Here is a 12091-nt window from a genome sequence, read left to right on the forward strand (position 1 = left end):
GCATTCATGTTCTAGCAATAAATCTTGAGTTCTTCCAGAAAATAAATAGGTTTTACTACTGGCCTAATTATATTTATTGGTGCCTCTGTTTACTGGAGTATCTCAGCTGTGTTATAGCGACAGGAACACTTACCTATCATAATCTAGGGAGGACATAAACACATGATAGTAAAATGTATTTGACCTTAATTATATATGGTGATGTATGTGTTTCACATTTAATCCTAGACAGTCTATTAGCTGTGGTAATCAAGAGCTTGTCGCATTTTTTTTGGTTGGATTTTAATGTATGATGCCAAAATGGTACGGACTGTAAATGTTGTTCCACATGACAGATCCATCTTCTAAAACAGGTTTAGATTTTCAGAGGTTTGGAGGAGGGGATAACTGGGAGAACACTGGGCATTTTTGGCAGACTTTGCTTTATGCAGTCAGTAGTCTGGCTGCCTCTCAGAAGACAAAATGCTCATTTCAGTAGTATTTGATGTAGTGTATACGAATCCATGGAAGTGTAATTAATTGTCTAATTCTTTAATATTTTTAATCGGGAATTAAATGGGACTTTATATCTGTGATAATCTAAAGTTGTCATGCATTGTGCATTAAAAGTATTGCTTTTCTTATGTAAATGTAATGCTAGCATTTCCATCCCAAACAATCAGAGGAGCATGGAAAGACCTACAAGGTATAATATACATACTTGTGTTGTGTGTAGAAATTGGGGAACTAGTAGTTTTCTCCCTTCATGTTAGATCTGACTGGTCTTAGCAGCAACACTGCTGTAGAAAGTCATAGTTTCTTTTTCTCTAGACTTCCACTAGATAAATTTGTTCCAGCTTGTGTCCTGTAGCTCCCTATGAAGTACTGATTTGAGTCTTAAAAAGTTCTACTTTGCTAGAAAGAATGGCACTCCTAGGGTGATTCCCTTATTGTTGTATTTATTCTGTTTCGTAGAGTGGATTACAATGGTGAAAAAATTGGTATTAATACGATGTTTAGCAGTAAATATTGCAGGTCAGTCATGTGTGCCTTGATCCCTTCCCTACAGAGACGCTAATGTCAGCCAGTTTCATCAGCTAAAATAATGCTCCAGTCCCTTGGTTAATGCAAGTGGATGCAGTTCCTCTGGCTTCAAGTCCATTTGGACTAGTTTGAGGACCCTGATGGCTGTGTCTTGTAGTGTTATTTCACATGCTGCAGCTTCAGGTTGTAACTCTTTCTGGTACTTTTCTAGAGAGAGCCTGTCCTAACTGATTTCTCTTTTACCATTGTTTTAGCAGGTTCTCTGACTGGCAGCCCTCACCTTTCAGAGCTTTCCATCAATTCCCAAGGAGGACCATCGGTGGCAAATATGTCTTTATCTCCAAACTTGAGCCCTGATGCCAAGCAGTCATCTCCCTTGATCAGCCCTTTGCTGAATGACCCAACATGCATCAGGACTGACGATGAGGAAGAGGTCAAAAGAAAGGTACGAGAGAGGCCGTTGGCCTTTGCTCTCTTCTCCACGTTGTGTCGTGACTACTGCTGTTTGTCAAAGTGACTCATATCTAGACCCCCTGCAGCTTCCTCATCATAGATCCACACAGATAACTTGAGTTGGGTCACCTGGTATCTGCTGTCCTCAGTCACGGTGTGTCCAAGAGCATCCCTGTCCTCCTGAGGCCAACCTCACAGTTTGGAGTGGGTCAGGCTGGAACCACAGAACTGCTGTAGCTGAGGGCTGAGTGCTCTGGGTTCATCCTTCTGAACAGAGGTGCAGGAGTTAGGGGCCCCAGCTCCCCTTTAAGCAGCAGGGAGACGATAGGTAGCTCTGTGTCCTTAAGGTTAACGTAGGATAAATCTAGGTCAATCCTGTTGGTTGCAACCTTAAGAGCTTGTTTTCACAGTCTCTCCTGTAAATTTAGCTTGTTTTTAAGGAGTGGAGTTTGGTAGTTTGTTGTAACAAAACAGTCAACTCCAATGTATTATTGGAGGGAGAATTTCCAGGTGACAGAAGGAAAAGGAACAGCATTGAGCCTGTACAGGAGTGTCCAACCCAGGCTCTCCAGTCTGTCTCTGCTGGGAGCACCACTGGGACAATTTGGTTGTGGGAGCAGAAATGCTGTCTTTGAGCCACAGCCTGCAGCATTCAGCTGGGAGCGTTTGGCTCAGCCCCATCATAGCAGCAAAGCCATAAGGGAGCATCACATCCAAAACTGCTTTTCGAAGACAGAAGTGATGAGACAGTCTGAGCCAGGGCATTCTGGGTGTCTGCTGGCTCGTCCCTCCTGTGCTGCAGGGCGAGAGGGGGTTGCTCTTGTCCTTCTGTCGCCTGCTTTTTCTCCTGAGCTGGGAGCATCTGAGGAGAAATAAGGTAGGAACTCAGATGGCTTTGCTGGAAAGTGGGAGCATGTGTAAGGAAGATCTTGTTTCCCACTGTGCATAGTTAGCAAGATATGTTAGAGAAATTTGAGCAGAAGAAAAGCCAAGAACCAGTTAATAGACTGATGATGCTCTGTGCCAGTCCAAGTTACAGCAGCCAGTGACTGCTGTAGCTTATACCAGCTGATGTTGGTTCCTATGGGGTTATATACTGACTAGGAAATGCCCACGCAGTCTCCCCTCGCATCCCTTTCTAGTCCATCCTCTGCATCACTGATCTTCAGGGAGGAAATGTAGAAGCAAAAGATTTATGGATGTTTTGCTCTTCTTTTTTGCTTCCTGAGCAACACAGAGCAAGATCAATTGGGATCCTTCAGCTCTGCAGAATTAAGAGGTCAAAACCACTTTTGCCTCTTGGATAACACAGGAGGATTTGGGGTTTTTTACCTGAAATTTGTAATCTGTAGCTTCCCCTAAAATTTTCCCCCTCTCCCACCATTAGGTTGTCCAGCTGCACTGGGAAAATCTTACGGATTTGATATTTTTTGAGAGTATTTTTACAGTGGATACTTACCCTGGCAATGAAACTTACAATAATCAGACACTAATTTTTGTCATTTTGTTAAATGTGACATTTGTCAAATTTGATTGAAATACTCATATAGCCTGCAATGGATTTCTTTGTGAACTTCAGAACATGTCCTGCTCCAGATGTGTGGAATAAGCTGAAAGGAACATCAGCACCCCAAAGCTGTAGAAATCACCTTGGCAGAAAAAAAGTCTCTCAAGAACCCATAGAAAGTGCTTGTTCTCTTGTGTTTGCAAGGAAGGATTGTTTTCAGGGCTTAGGAACATTCAAGCATGAGTCACCGTAACCACAAGCAAGGGTCACTAGTTTGTAACTCTCTTGGTGATTGCTGTCTGCAGTTTTTTCCTACAGAAAGCAGCTCCATAAAAGCAGATGAAAACCTAATGTGTTTGCAATTTGCAGAGATTCCCAACTGAGAAAGCTTACTTCATTGCTAAAGAAGTAGCGACCACAGAACGAACATACCTGAAGGACCTTGAAGTCATCACATCGGTATGTTTACTTGAGCATTACTCATGAAACACGTGAGCCTCTAGTCAGCAGTAGTATTTCATCTGCTCCATTTAACATCTTAGCTGCTCCATGCTACTTTGATATTTTGCACTGTAGGTATTCTCTGCAGTGCACAGGAGTACAGCTCTAGGGAGGAAATAACACAAAAAGCAGAAACTAGAGATTTGCACTGTGGTTAGTAACGTGCACTACAAAACTATATCAGGTTGAGGAACTTGGGACACAGTTCAGTTATTTTTTCTTGCTCTCATACTTTGTGGTTGTAATTACTAAAAATGCCTGTGGGTTTTCAATGACTTCTCTTAAAACTGAAGTAGCTCCCTAGGGGGACATATAAATGTTTTCTCCTGGATTAAATACCCTCCATTTAACATGAAATACGGTGGAGTACCTATTTGAATGATTCTGATTTTTCAGTACGTGAAACTGTCTGTTAAACGAGTCATTAGTCTGTAGCACCTGATCAGAGTGTGATTGTTAAAATCACCAAGGCAACTATGTACCGCCTTTGCATACACACCAACAGTCTTGTTTAAGTTCCAAGAGTGCACAAGATTTGGCCTTAAATAACAATTGTCTGTAAAAGCGCGCTGGATCCAAAAACTCTCATGGTATTTCAGCAGGGCTGCCAGCTCCAGACCTCCCAGCTCTTTAATCGCCCAGTGTGTGAAACGCTGTGAGGTGCATCGCCACCTCCTGCGTTGGGCGTTGTGGTAAGGGGGACATGATGCAGGGAAGAGTCTATTGGTAGGAGCTGGGAACCAGGGAGAGACACCTTCTCCCCAGCTTCTCGTCTGTTCCAGGAGCCCACATGGCAGATGCAGTTGATCTGATGCCAGCTTAGACATAGCCAATGTAGGCTGGAGCAGCATGGTTGCTACAGGCAGCAAGATAGCTGTGGGTCTGCTGCCTGCTTACCCTGGCTTTCTGGGAAGCCAGGCCAACGAGGGAAGAGGCCAGGTTCTGTGGGACGGCAGTCATTGCTGCAGTCTCAACAGCAGATGTGCTGTTTTCATCTTCTCTTTCACCCAGTGGCTGCAGAAACGGAAAGTTTTAGCTCTTCAGAGCTAAACCCCATTTCCCACTCTGGCCTTTATTCTTGTGGTAGGCAAATTTGAATTTGCTGTGTCACCAAGAGGCATACAACTGGCTCTAAGCTAATCATCAGGCCCATCAGTTGTGCCCTACAGATGTCTGGCCTAGGAGGCCACTGAGAATGAACAAGTAGCCAGCATCACTGGAAAAGGTAGAAGGAACGAGCATCATGCATGAATTTTGAGACTTGGTAGGTGTGCAGTTCTTCAACCTTAGCTCTGCTCAGTGCAGAGATAAAGCTGGAGAAAAGGAGACTTGGGAAGGGTCTCTCTTTATCCCAGGTCTGGGTCAGCTCCAGCCAATGCAGTGTCAATCAAGACTATGGTCCCTATAGTCTTCTAGGCACTGCTGGAAGTCAACCATAGATAGCTGGAACCCCTCAGGGCAGCGAGGAGGGAGTAGTGTTATCATGTTGAAGATAACAGTCTGTGCCAGCTTGGCAAGCCCCCTAGTCCTACGGCTTTACATCACACATAGGTCTATTAAGCTGAAATAAAGAGAATATGGAGCAAAACTGAGCAGGAGCTTGTTGCAGTCTTAACAGTGTTTGGCACTGACCCTCCTGTTTTCTGCTAGTGGCATCATGTCTTGGAAGGGCAAAGGACCATCCTTCTACGTGTTCGCTTTGCAAAGTGCATGATGTTCTCTATCTGCACACAGCAACGTGGGCTTGAGTGCTTACTGTACCAACTCCTGTCAAAGGGGTTTCAGACAGAACTCAGCAAAAGAAAATGCAGAGCATTATTCTTTGGTTTTTACTGGAACATTTGCAAGTGTTGCAAGTATTGCAATACTCTTTCTCTTGCACCTACAGCATTCGCAAAGTCACTTTGTATTGACCAACCAGTTTGGGCTTGAAAAGAATTTTCAAGATTTGATCAGTGATGGCAAAGGGGAAGGGAGTTTCTTTTTTAACTATGCAGGGCCTGACCGTTGATAAGACCACCAGTTCAGCGTGTAGGAGTGTCAGGGGCAGCCTGGGTTGTAGTCCTAGTGCCAGCTAAGTAAGGTCCTTACTGGGTTAGGTGTATTTGGGTTGGGTGCATAAAGACAGCAAATGATCATACCTGCTGCATTCCACCCCCCGATAATTTTGCTTCTTTTTTCTTTGTAGTGGTTTCAGAGTGCAGTGAGTAAAGAGGATTGCATGCCCGAAACACTGAAAAATCTCATTTTCTCCAACTTCGAACCTTTGCACAAATTTCACACTGGTTTTCTCAAGGAAATTGAGCAGAGACTTGCTCTGTGGTAAGATTGTTGTTTGTTATTTAGCTGTGTTATTTCATGCAGTTTATCATTTTTGTATTCCCTTTTTCCTAACTCTTTGTGATCTACTGTAGTGATTCATTTGTGAAAGTCACAGATGTTGGTTATTAACAGACTGGGTATACTGAATCATGCTTTGTTTGTGTTTACTCGACAAACTTGTTGTTCAGATATCTCAGTCAGGTACAGACATATGCAAATGAGATTATAATTCTGGACGAAGCTTTCTCTTGCCAAATGTCAGTGTTTCTATATGGCAGCTCTTCTGAAAAACATGTTGCAAGCAAGGCTTATCAGCAGTAAAGAGGGAGCGGTGAAGGACCAGGTCCTGTTTTCTGTCAGGTAGGTGTAGGCTGGGGGGGGATTTCAGAGACCAGCTTCCCATTCTGCAGCACTGCAGCTTTAACACTCTCAGGGTCTACAGTGCGCTCTACAAATTGACAGACTGTTGGAAGAGGACACTGGGCTTAAAAATTATCTATCCTTAGCATAATAGTGACAGTAAAACATGGCATTTTTATGAAATAGCTATGAAGTAAGTAATTTTTCCCTGGCAGGACTCTTAACTCAGTTAATTTGATGACGGATCTCTGAGCAGATGCAGCACACAGAAGCCCTCTCTGATTAGACCTCTCTGGGCTAGATTGTCTTGCTCTGTGTAGGCATTTTTTGGTAGTTTATCTTTGGTGCTGGGAGCCCAGCTTTTCCTTCTCGGTTAGAAAAGTGGCAATGGAGAATCACGTGAAAGCAGAGCAGGCAGACCTGATGAGTGTTAATCAGTTTAATGCCTCTTTAACTAATTAATCAAAACAAAAGCAAAACACAGGCTTAGAGTGTGTGAGTTTAGCTCTTGCAATGTGATGAGCGAGGTCATTGAATGAGAGCACAACACATTGGAGACGAGTGCTATCCAAACCCACCCTGCACAGTTTCAGAATTAGCAGGTGTTTTCTGGGGAGAGGGGAATGTGATACTGCCTCTTAGAGCTGAAATCCTCACCCAGGACTCTGTGGTTGATGGTTGACACAAGGTTACTCCTAAGGCAGTGTGCTGCACAGCAGCTCTGCCTGTATTTCCCTTTTTTCATTGGGCTGCTACTGTTTTAATCCAGTCAGGATTCATACTGGTGTTAATTGCTTTCCAGTAAGGAACACTTATTGCAGTTACTCCAAGAAGGCTGTTTCAAATGTTATAAAATAGTGATTGTTTCTCCAGCCATGGTGTAGTCGGGGTTAATCCCCAACTAGTTGGGGTTAAGGGTGAATGGTGAGAAAAGGAAAATTTATACAGTTAGTAAAGGGCCAAGTTCTGCTCTCTATCAGACCAGTCTAATCTGGTGAGTTTGCTGGGTGCTGATTCCTGGGGCACGTGTAGAAATAGAGATTCCCCCTGTATCCTTCTGGTTGCTGGTGGCGTTACAGGTGGATGCCAACCTCCTGTTCAGGTGTGATGTTTTTCAAAACTTGGATGATGCTGCAGTAACAGCCTGCTGTGGAAAGGTGGCATTGTAGTAAGCGGGGGAAGGTATGTTAAAAGAAAAAAAGAATGTTTCAGCTTTTAGACTTTCCATGATTTTATTTTGTTTCTCCAAGTTAGCTTTTTTAAAGCTGAGTAAGCCTTTTGTTTTCCAGCTTCTCCTTGTGTTCCAAGGCTATGGTTTCACAGAGCGGTAAACCTCAGTTTAAGGCTTCTAATATTGTATTTAAACTGCAGCTACTCTATGATATAAAGTGCTGATCTGCTACGAAGTTACTTTGCAATCCAAATTTGTTCAAAAATATTCTGCTGAGGTAACTGTGTCCCAGCTGGGCACCTCGTTCTGACTTTGTCAGCTCAGCTATTGCGTGTCCTTCCAGTTAGCGTAAAGCCACTGGGAATTTTCTGCCGGCTGCTCTGATTCATTTGGCAGAAATACAGTCACGTTCCTGCCCCTGGTCTGCATCCAGTTTGCAACCAACAGCATGGGTTTACCTAATGTAATACCACTGTTGTCGATGGTGTTTGTTTTTCAAGTTCTGGAAGATTTGAATATGTGCCTTAGGAAGGGAGGCGGATTTGCTGGCAGGTGTTATTTTGGAGGTGTTGGTGTTTTTATATAATGCCACAGATGCCGAGATAACCTGCAAGCAATAAACTCTATCCTATAGAGCTTACTGTTTAATTAAACAGTGAGTGACAAAAACAAACAGCCCGTCAACATGTAGAAGAAGCAGCTGGTGGCAGTGTGGTGGAGAATTTCTTCAGCAGTGTGGTCAAGGTCACTTAGCTCAGTGTCCGTACTGCCGTGATGGTACCTATGTCTTTGGCCGTGTTCACCACCGCAGAGCAGAGCGCTGCCCAGCCTCTACATCAGCTGCGTGGCACCTCGCCGGCCTGGCTGCGCCAGTGGCACTGCTGCAGGCAGGCACGGGCAGGGTTCAAGCCAACTCATTTAAATCTGACTCTTCTGTGTCCACCCTTTTAAATTTCCAGGCAGGTGGAGGGGGGAGGAAGGTAGGACGCTTGTCCTGAGACATGAGCATGCTCTGCATTCGTCAGAGGGTGGTGTGTCCTACAAAAAAAGGGCCTTTGAATGAAAGAGTTGTGGACTTCATCGAGCTACGGGAAGCCCCTAGCTACCCAAGTGTTTTGTGGGAGGTCGTCTGAGAGGAAGAGCCTCCCGCGACCAGTCCTCTGTATTCCCCTAGGGAGCTGTCGTGGTTTAACCCCAGCCAGCAACTAAGCACCACGCAGCCGCTCGCTCACTCCCCCCCAGTGGGATGGGGGAGAGAATCAGAAGGGTAAAAGGGAGGAAACTCGTGGGTTGAGATAAGAACAGTTTAATAATTGAAGTAAAATAAATTAGAACAGTTAAATAGGCAAAGCAAAAACCGTGCACGCAAACAAAACAGAACAAGGAATTCATTCACTACTTCCCATCGGCAGGCAGGTGTCCAGCCATCTCCAGGAAAGCAGGGCTCCATCACGCGTAATGGTTACTTGGGAAGACAAACGCCATCATGCCCAGTGTCCCCCCTTTCCTTCTTCTTCCCCCGGCTTATATACTGAGCATGACGTCATATGGTATGGAATAGCCCTTGGGCCAGTCTGGGTCAGCACTCCCCCCGGCTGTGCCCCCTCCCAGCTTCTTGTGCACCCGGCAGAGCATGGGCAGTTGAAAAGTCCTTTACCACTGTGAGCGCCACTTAGCAACTACTTAGCAAGAACAAAACGTCAGTGTATCCTCGACATTGTTCTCATCCTAAACCCAAAACACAGCCCCATACCGGCTACCAAGACGAAAATTAACTCTATCCCAGCTGAAACCAGGACAGTATCCACCCCTTATTCCATACCATTTACATCATGCTCAGGTCCCACATTATCCAATACATCCTTTTTAACCACCACCCCTGTTGTCCCAAAAATGTCCATTGAGCTCATTTAGTCCATGACTTTGGGCTCCATCTGTGATAGTGGTCACTCAGGACAGGAGAGGTGGTGTGCTGTGTGGAGTTACTGGGCACCAAAGCCAGCTCAGGTCAGGTCACTGCTGCACTTGCACTGCTTCTTGTAAGGCTTCTCCTCCATTGGTTCAGGTGGTTCCTGCTATGGTAGTTCCTATAACATGCAACTCAGATCATGGGTTACAACAATTTAAAGGTATTTCCATCACAATCTCCACCCCTGGCCCCTTTGGGCTAGGTTTAACATTGCAATGAACTCCTCCCCTTACTCCTAGCCTGGCTAGCAACAAGGGGTTTCTGCTATAGTAATTCCCATAACATGCAACTCAAATCCCGGGTCACAACAATTTAAAGGTATTTCCATTACAGTCTCCACCCCTGGCCCCTTTGGGCCAGGTTATAGGGTTTAACACTGCAATGGAGTCCTCCCCTTGCCCCTGCTCCGGCGTGGGGTCCCTCTGACAGCACAGTCCATGAACTTCTCTAATGTGAGTCCTTCCCACGGGCTGCAGTTCTTCACTAACTGCTCCAGCGTGGGTCCCCCACAGGGTCACAAGTCCTGCCAGCAAACCTGCTCCAGCGTGGGCTCTTCTCTCCACGGGTCCACAGGTCCTTCCAGGAGCCTGCTCCAGCACAGGCTTCCCATGGGGTCACAGCCTCCTTCGGGCATCCACCTGCTCCAGCATGGGGTCCTCCATGGGCTGCAGGTGGATCTCTGCTCCACTCTTAATTTCCATGGGCTGCTCTGACACGGGATTATCCACGTCCACAGACACTTTGGGGTGTCGTGCTCCCGCAGGAACTCGTCCACAGGTCACAGTCCCTTCGACTCGAGTTGACACTGGAGTTCCAGCCTGTCCAGTAAAGCAGCACAGAAAAACAGCGATGCCCTGGCCATCTGCCAGCCCGGGTACGTGGCCATTGCTGTTATCAAAATATTCCCAGGCACAACACAGTAAGATGACTCTAACATACAGTAAGGCAAGCAAGCCCCATGGCAAGCACAGAAGCCTGCCGATTAACAGCTAAACAGCAATAACAGCTATAAATTCGATCTAGCGCATTCCAATTAAATCTGTTGTTATCTCGAACCCTTCGAGCCCCACGTTGGGCGCCAAAAAGGACTGTCGTGGTTTAACCCCAGCCAGCAACTAAGCACCACGCAGCCGCTCGCTCACTCCCCCCCAGTGGGATGGGGGAGAGAATCAGAAGGGTAAAAGGGAGGAAACTCGTGGGTTGAGATAAGAACAGTTTAATAATTGAAGTAAAATAAATTAGAACAGTTAAATAGGCAAAGCAAAAACCGTGCACGCAAACAAAACAGAACAAGGAATTCATTCACTACTTCCCATCGGCAGGCAGGTGTCCAGCCATCTCCAGGAAAGCAGGGCTCCATCACGCGTAATGGTTACTTGGGAAGACAAACGCCATCATGCCCAGTGTCCCCCCTTTCCTTCTTCTTCCCCCGGCTTATATACTGAGCATGACGTCATATGGTATGGAATAGCCCTTGGGCCAGTCTGGGTCAGCACTCCCCCCGGCTGTGCCCCCTCCCAGCTTCTTGTGCACCCGGCAGAGCATGGGCAGTTGAAAAGTCCTTTACCACTGTGAGCGCCACTTAGCAACTACTTAGCAAGAACAAAACGTCAGTGTATCCTCGACATTGTTCTCATCCTAAACCCAAAACACAGCCCCATACCGGCTACCAAGACGAAAATTAACTCTATCCCAGCTGAAACCAGGACAGGAGCAGAATGCTGGGTTTTATCAACTCCAAGTGCAGGTCAGCCTGCTCGCTCTGCCTAGACATCAGTGTGTTTGTCTAAGGTTTGTTTCAAACCTTCGTGCTGCATGTTGGAAGCTCTTACGGGAGGCCATTCCCTGGTCTCTTAGGACTTGGATCACATTGAAGCTGATGCTCTGCAAAAGAGCTGTGAGGAAAGCAAGGCCAGGAGAGGATCGCACATAACGATTGTTAGATGGCTCTGTGCTTTTAATTTCTTAAAACGTCTATTGACTTTTAGTATTTGGCTCAAAGAAGCTCAGGTTGTGCACATTATTAAAAGCATTTCTGGCTTGCTCAAAGGCTTCTGAACTGTTTGAATCTGCCATCAGAAGCAGTCTGTTTGCTACCGAACACCTTAAGGGCTGGTATCTTTTTGACCCAGTTATAGATTCTGGCAGGTCTGATTTGTTTCTTTACACAATTCACCCATTTTTTTCTTTAGCACTGCATTTCCTAAGAGCAGCACATCTCAGTGTCTAGTGCATAGTGAGAAAGTTTTTAACGAGACGTGAATTGATGCTGCCACCAATAGAATGTAATAAGAATGTAATAAGTTGCGGCAGTTTTCACAGCCAGAGTTTCGGGCCATGAAACTGAGCAGATTCACGGCGTTTTTATTGCGCAGCATCCTAAGATCAGTCCTACCATGCTCTGCTCGATGTTTCTGCCCTGCCTGTGCTGTTGCTGGGTCAGTGAAGCAGCCCGTGAATCCCATCGGTTGCCCCGACTGCGCCAAGCCCGCTGTTCACAAGCCTGACCGTGTTCCTGGGACCAAGTGAAAATGCCCCGCTAGAGGCCCTGTGGTTCGAGGAGAGGAAGGATGGCCTTTGGTGGCTGCAGGCAGGCAGCGGGCAGGCACGGGGCTCTGCCCTCTCGCACAGCAAGGGAGGAGGAGGGAAAAAGAGCAGGGAGCTGCCTGAGGTGGGAGAGGGAGCAGGGCACGTCAGGCTGTCCTGTGTGCAAGGGCCAGGAGAGCTGCATCCTGCACCTGGGCACCCAGGTCCTGGTCCTGGCTACCAGGACTCATCGAGGTTG

At 46.2% G+C, this 12091-nt stretch overlaps 1 protein-coding gene across 2 annotated transcripts in view; it reads left to right on the forward strand.

Moving 5' to 3' along the window:
- The window catches only part of FARP1 (FERM, ARH/RhoGEF and pleckstrin domain protein 1), a 218154-nt gene that overhangs the window by 180691 nt on the left and 25372 nt on the right, over positions 1–12091 (forward strand). Inside the window, exons 14-16 of one of the 2 annotated variants that reach the window (XM_082335882.1) lie at positions 1278–1468; positions 3353–3442; positions 5673–5806. In XM_082335882.1, coding sequence (XP_082192008.1) covers positions 1278–1468; positions 3353–3442; positions 5673–5806 — 415 coding nt within the window. The remainder of the gene's footprint in view (positions 1–1277; positions 1469–3352; positions 3443–5672; positions 5807–12091) is intronic. The other variant, XM_082335883.1, reaches the window with a different exon arrangement.

This window comes from Platalea leucorodia (genome assembly GCF_965183815.1).
Source record: "Platalea leucorodia genome assembly, chromosome: 2".
Lineage (NCBI taxonomy): Eukaryota > Metazoa > Chordata > Aves > Pelecaniformes > Threskiornithidae > Platalea > Platalea leucorodia.